The 7,404-nt window shown below is 38.7% G+C and overlaps 1 protein-coding gene across 2 annotated transcripts in view; it reads left to right on the top strand.

The window, feature by feature from the left end:
- Positions 1 to 3,241, top strand: part of LOC122564813 (prostaglandin G/H synthase 1-like) — a 104,482-nt gene extending 101,241 nt beyond the window's left edge. For both annotated transcript variants that reach the window (XM_043720098.2, XM_043720100.2), the window contains one exon: positions 1,563 to 3,241. In XM_043720098.2, the coding sequence (XP_043576033.1) occupies positions 1,563 to 1,921 (359 nt within the window). In that variant the 3' untranslated portion in view covers positions 1,922 to 3,241. The remainder of the gene's footprint in view (positions 1 to 1,562) is intronic.
- The last annotated feature ends 4,163 nt before the right edge of the window (positions 3,242 to 7,404 follow it).

Consider the following 7,404-nt stretch of genomic DNA (forward strand, 5'->3'; position numbering starts at 1 on the left):
AATGATAGGAAAATTGGTTGCAATATGCAAAACTACTTAAGTTGTGAGAGAATTTATGGGGAAAAAAATAACCAGTAAAACAGTTTACATAATGTCAGCACTTATTCAGCTTGATTTATTTCCCATTGCTCTTAAGATCTTCAGCTGATTGTTATTGCTGCCGTAAACAAAGCATCAAAATTCACAAAAACTCTTCTGAAGAAAGGTCCTGAAACATGAACTCTGATTTCTCTCCTTAGATGCTGTCAGACCTGCTGAGCTTTTCCAGCAATTTCTGTTCTTATTTCTGATTTCCAGCATCCACAGTTCTTTTGTGTTTTTTTAATCAAAATTCACACTAGCCAACTAAAGGTTTTGAGTAGTCTGGTAACTGGTCACATTCCAAAAGCCTGTTTTGACCACAAACAACCAAAATTCATTTAAATTGAAGCTTAAAAAGGGGAAAACAATAAGATGGAGTTTACTGGAACAAGTATGTTTTGATTATCATATCTCTTAGCTTAAGCCATTGCTCACTGTCTCCCTGCTACCTCCTTTTAAGCATAAACCTGAAAACTACTGAAATAACTGGTAGACAAACATTTAAACTTGCAGCATTTATAACCAATTTCAATCAGCCTTTCATAATGAGGTTTATTCAGAACCAGTCAGCATTGGGTTAAGTGCAATGCTAATTTTAATTCACAGTAAAGCATCCTGAAGATACTGTGTCCATGTTATTGAGCTAACAAATATGAACATACTTTAATTTCAGAGATTACTTCCATTAGAATTTTCTGGCAACCACAGCTAATTTGTCTTCAATCTTTAGTTCATTGATTAGACAGTTGTAACTGTAGTGATTATAACTATTTCAGCCAGGTGGACCTTATAGAATATGAGTTCCCTGATTGGGGCTGTTAATCTGGTCTAATCAGGGAGCCCTGGCTGACAGATAAGAACTGGAGTGTCAGGCATCCCTTTGTTCTGACAGCTGGTTCTGAGGGAGCTGGATCAGTGTCATGAACTTTTCATTTGTAAATAAAGGGTGACTTAGTGGTGGGATACTGGCCTCTGTGGAGCTATTTCAGTAACAAGTGAACTGAGATTCAGGGTGTGTATCAGATGTCAACAGGAGTCAGTGTATTCACTCAGATGAGTCACATTGTAGACAGCAGTAAGGAGACTGATTGGATGTGTAGCTAATGGGTACTATGTTTATGCCATTTTAACGAATTCAAGATTCATTTGAACCCACATAAGATCACTGGGCAGGTAGAAATTTTATTTTATCTATTCTCTGGAAATTGTTGGTTAAATGTTCCTACGTCTTTCCAATTAATGACCTCCATCAGCAAGTATTTCTCTACGGCACTGTCTCTCCTCTTCAGCTTAGCTTTTATTTTTATTCCTCACACTCTGATGTGAGGCACATTGCGATCTTTTTCTATCATTGAGACGCTGTTTAAATGCAAGCAGTTCTTAATTAACTTGCTGGAAAGCTTGCAAAGACCTGTTTTCATTCATAGCGTGTCAAGGGCTTCTTGCTAAATGTTCATCTGATTTGTGTTCTTTTGTTATAGGTGAAACAGAATTAGCGGCTAAACTGGAGAAATTGTATGGACACATTGATGCAATGGAATTTTATCCTGCACTACTGCTGGAAGCACCCTATGAAAATGCCATTTTTGGGCAAAGTATGGTGGAAATGGGTGCTCCCTTTTCCCTCAAAGGATTAATGGGAAACCCAATCTGCTCTCCAGATTATTGGAAACCAAGCACATTTGGAGGGAAAACAGGCTTTGATATAGTTAACACAGCAACACTCAAAAAGCTGGTTTGCCACAATGTTAAAAATTGTCCCTATGTGGCTTTCCATGTCCCACATAACATAGATGATGAAAGTGAGAGGGGAAAGAAAGAACCCTCTACTGAGCTCTAATCTGAGAGGACAATAGAGGTATTTGGCACATAAGGGTTGTATGGAATTATGCTCTGAATAGTTTTAAACTATTTCAGCTAGCTTTAAGGAGTACATTGATCATGTGACAATAGTTTAGTGAATAACCATTTTGTATTGAATTCTGCAATAAGTATTAAGATGATGACAACCTTCAACAGTAGGAAGCATAACATGACAGTTTGATACAAATACACCTAAAATTTCATCCAAATCAGAAAACTTTTTTTTATTTCCCAGACAGCTTGTTTGAAATAGAATTCTGTTTAATTTTTTAATGTATTAATTTGAATAGAAATCCGTTACATGTCACAATGAGCTGATCAGTGTTAATTCTGCACAAGTATTGCTCACACTGCTAAATATAAGAGCGCAATTCTTTTACGTGTGCTGATGTAACCTAAAGCAGACATTAGGTCCCTTAAGTATGTGAATGAGGGACACAGCAGCTGATAAGGATCCCATTGAGAAAACCATGAGTGGGTTAGGCATTGGGTCTGTCCTTTCTCAAAATTCTTCAGATAATTCGATAATTTTTAATTTTGTTCTTCTCAGAAAATGGACACCCTCCCGTAGAGCTGGGAAGCAGCTTTGATGCACTCCCAGTTCTGCAGGAGTCACATCTGCCCCCCCGTTCCCTCCTTCCCTATCAAATCAAACTGCTCTTGTTAGTGCGCCTGCCAATGTTTTGATTATCGATGATGTTTTTAAGTGTAAGAACATACTATTGACAAAAAAAAGTGAAAAGATATTATCCAAATGTTTCTACAGTGAGAATAAAAGAAATGTGGGACCATAGATAAATTGCATTATATTTTCAATTAGTTAGATGTACAGCTGATGCTTTTTCTTGACCAAGTGCCCTGGGAAGTTTGGAGAGGATTTAAACCCAGTGAGCTATTGTTTCTATATTTATGGGGCTATAGTTGTGTTTTAAATGGTGAAATAAAGGTGTTATTTTTAACCTAAACTCAGACCCCACCTGGTTTTACTCATAGCTGAAAGCAATGGGTGCTCAAATTACGCAAAATATGAACAAACTGGGTTAGATTTTATTCACGACTAATTCTGCTTCCTTTAGTTAATTCCTAACTATAGTGGTTGCAATGAAGTTATCCAGGTGGACCTCATGTAATGAGTTCCTTGATTAGAGTTGTTAATCTGGTCCAGTCATGGAACCCTGGCTGACAGATAAGAACAGGAGTATAAGATGTCCTATTCACCTTGAGAACGGGCTCTGAGGGAGCTGGATCAGTGTCAAAGACTCTCCATGTATAAATAAAGGGTGACTTGGTGACAGGATACCGGCCTCTGTGGAATTATTTCAAAAAGAAAATGGAGAAATTTGCAATCCTCTTATTTCTATTTTTGACAAAGCTCAAGGATTTAGAATTCAAAAAATCTTGTTTCTGTCTACTCTCAATTTTTGATAGCTTTTACTTTCATTGGGAAAGCTGGTTTAAAACTTAGTTTCATGCAGAGATATATACCAGTTCAACTTCTACCATGACAGACGTTGGCACCCATAGAAACAAACGATTCTGACAGTGTGCAGAAAGTCAGATGGCATCTGAAATATTAACCTGTCCCTTGTCTTTACAGGCAAAGCGCAGCAGTTCAGGCAGCATCCAAGGAGCAGGAGAATTGACATTTCGGGCATGAGCCCTTCTTCAGGAATGAGGAATGAGCCCTCATTCCTGAAGAAGGGCTCACGCCCGAAACGTTGATTCTCCTGCTCCTTGGATGCTGCCTGACCTGCTGCGCTTTTCCAGCAACACATTTTCAGCTCTGATCTCCAGCATCTGCAGTCCTCACTTTCTCCTTGTCTTCACAGACTGACCCTTGTCTTTAAAGATTGACTTACTCTATGTGGGCGTTTGCAGGGGTTTATCTCTTATCGATTCAGACTGTAATTTAACATCTTCCTGACAAGCAAGTTCCTGGTATCCTCCCACCCCTTCAATAATCCACAGCCGTCCATGAGGCTGATGTCTCCTATACAAGTACTTTCTCACAGCGAGTGAAGTTTGTGTAAACTACATATGACTTCAACATTGAGAAACATCCTGAATCAATTTTGAGATTGAGTTGATTATAAAAATATATTTCCAGAATGCCCTGCTTCCCTATTTTTCTTAATCTACTTTTTTTATATAAAAAACATCCTGCTGGTTGAGTTACTGCCCCTTTCTTTATTGAGATCTTTCTTTTGAAAAGAATTTAAGACTTCAAAATGATGTCTTCTTATTCATTCAAGACAAAAAGAGGCAGTTTGACCTAGTGTTCCTCAGCCAGTGCTCCCTTCAAACTGGGTCATTTACTCTAAGTTCCATTTTCCTAACTCTTTGTCCTTTTTCTTCTCGAATTGTTAACTATTTCATTCTTAAATTTGTGAAGGACGCAGCCTCAAAAGTCACTTGTGTCAATCAACTTGTGTGAAAAGATAATCAACCAATCTCCTGGTATTAATTTTGTTACTGCCTATTACTGGCTAACTGCCTAGAAACCTAGGCGAAAGTGAGGACTGCAGATGCTGGAGATTAGAGTCGGGGGTGTGGTGCTGATCCTTCACTGCACTTCATCTATGGTAACTTTATCTTTTCTTAGGTAAGGAAACCAAAACTCCACAGTATTCCATGTCCTGCTACAGTTTGATCTTTCCCCATCCATCGCCATTTAAATTATATTCTGCAATTCTGTTTTCCTGACTGAAGTGGACAATTTAACACTTATCTACATTATAATGCCTCTTCACTAAACCACTTTCAAGCCTCGCTGTGTTATAAAGTCAAAGAATTATACAGCAAGGGAACAAACTCTTTGGTTCAAACCGTCCATGCCGACCAGATATCTCAAACTAATATAGTCCCATTTACCAGCATTTAGCCCATATCCCTCTAAAGCCTTCCATTCATGTACCTATCCAAATATCTTTTAAATGCGATAATTGTACCAGCCTCGACCACCTCCTCTTTCAACTTATTCCATACACACACCAATGTCTGCATGAAAAGGTTGCCCCATAGATCCCTTTTAAATCTTTCCCCTTTCACCTTAAACCTATACCTTCTAGTTTTGAACTCCTGTACTTGGAAGAAAGACCTTGGCTATTCAACCTATCCATGTCTCTCATGATTTTATAAACCTTTATAAGGTCACCCCTCAGCCTCTGATTCTCCAGTGAAAAAAGCCCCAGCCAATTCAGCCTCTCCCTATAGCTCAAAACCTCCAATCCAGTAACATTCTTATAAATCTTTTCTGAACCTGTTCAAGTTTCACAACGTCTTTTCTATAGCAGGAAGACCAGAATTGATTGCAATATTCTAAAAGTGGCCTCACCAATATGCTGTACAGCCACAACATGACATCCCAACTCCTGTACTCAATGCACTGATCAATAAAGGCATGTGTGCCAAACGCCTTCTTCACCACCCCCTCTACCTGCGACTCCACTTTCAAGGAACTATGCTCCTCCCAGGTCTCTTTGTTTAGCAACACTCCCCAGGGCCTACCATTAAGCATTTAAGTCCTGCCTTTGTTTGCCTTTCCAAAATACAACACCTCACATTTGTCTATAGTAAACTGCATCTGCAACTCCTCGGCTCATTGACTCGTCTGAATAAGATCCCATTGTATTCTGAGATAACCTTCTTCACTGTCCACCAAACCACCAATTCTAGAATTACCTGCAAACTTACTAACCATACCTTCTATGTTCATAGCCAAATCATTTGTATAAATGATGAAAAGCAGTGGACCCAGCACCAGTGCTCTGGCACACCACTGGTCCCAGGCCTCCAGTCTGTAAAACCATCATCACCTTCAGTCTCCTACCTTCAAGTCAATTTTGTATCCAATTGGCTAGCTCCTCCTGGATTCCATGTGATTTAACCTTGCTAAACAGTCTACCATGCGGAACCCTGTCAAACGCCTTGCTGAAGTCAATGTAGACAATGTCTACAGCTCTGCCTTCATCAATCTTTGTTGTCACTTCTTGAACACACTCAATCAAGTTAGTTAGACATGATTTCCCAAGCTCAAAGCCAGGTTGACTATCTTTAATCAATCCTTGACTTTCCCCTATAAATCCTGTCCCTCAGAATCTCTTCCAACAACTTACCCACCGCTGACATCAGGCTCACCGGTCTATAGTTCCCTGGTTTTTCTTTACCATCTTAAATAATGGCACCACATTAGCCAACCTCCAGTCCCTGACACCTCACCCGTGGCTATTGATGATATGAATATCTCGACAAGGGGCCTAGCAATCACCTCCTTAGTTTCCCACAAAGTTATGGGACACACCTGATCAGCTCCCAGGGGTTTATCCACCTTTTTTAACCCCAAGACGTCCAGTACCTCATCTTCCATAATATGGGCACTTTTCAAGATATCACTATTTATTTCCCTGAATTCTCTAGCTTCCAAATCCTTCTCCACAGTAAGTACTGAAGGGAAATAGTTGTTTAGTACTTGTTCATCTCCTGTGGTTCGTCACATAGATAGCCTTGTTAATCTTTAATGGGTGCTATTCTCTCCCTCGTTACTCTTTCTCCACACCACTTGCAATCCTAGCTAGGTTTGGTTTGTCAGTATTACATTTGAAACATTACATTTGATTCCTTCATCCTAATCATTACTATATATTGTGAATAGCTGGGGCCCAAGCACTGGTTCCTGTGGTCAAGAGTCATTACTTTCCACTCTGAAAATGACCCAATTATTTTGATCCTTAGAAAACTCCATTTGGTTTATCAAACATATTTCTCTTTCATCAATCCATGTTAACTTTGTGTAATCCTATTGGCATTTTCTACCTGTTCTATTATCACATCACTTATAAGATTCTTCTCATCTATAGGAGCAAAAGATTTTGTTATTACTGAACAAGTCAGATCCCAAATTGAAATCTGACTTGATAGATATTAATTTGTTTTTATGGTTTAAACAAAGTGTATTTTTAACTCAAGCATGTGCACGCAGTGGTGTAGGATCCATTTTAGAAATTCAGATAAAATTGAATAAACCAAACTATTGACATAAAATACAAATTTAAAGATTTCAAAACATGTGGTAAATACAATTAATCCCAGCACCACCCTTTTACAGTATTCAAACACCAGATATAATTCCCTTTGTTATTGCATCAATAGTGCTAAACCTAACCGATGCATCAATTCCTGGCCTTGACAATTTGGTAGAATTGCCCTTGAGTCTTCATGCAACTAAGTTTAGACTTGCCCAGCTTCAAATAACACTCAGATTTTAACCAAAGAATTCTGGTCTGGAAATTTCAAACTTAACTCCTTACATTGGGGGAACCTATTTCTTAACTGTTCTAATGATAGAATAAAATAGTTTGAAGCTAAGTCCCTTCTTAGGAGAAACTGTTTTACACAACCAGCTTAAACTAGGATGTCTGCAAACTTAGCCAAAATCAAAGGCTTTCTTTTGGTGTTTCCCCT

The sequence above is a fragment of the Chiloscyllium plagiosum genome, unplaced genomic scaffold (genome assembly GCF_037043375.1).
Source record: "Chiloscyllium plagiosum isolate Xiang-an unplaced genomic scaffold, Cpla_swu_hap1 HiC_scaffold_21, whole genome shotgun sequence".
Taxonomy (NCBI): domain Eukaryota; kingdom Metazoa; phylum Chordata; class Chondrichthyes; order Orectolobiformes; family Hemiscylliidae; genus Chiloscyllium; species Chiloscyllium plagiosum.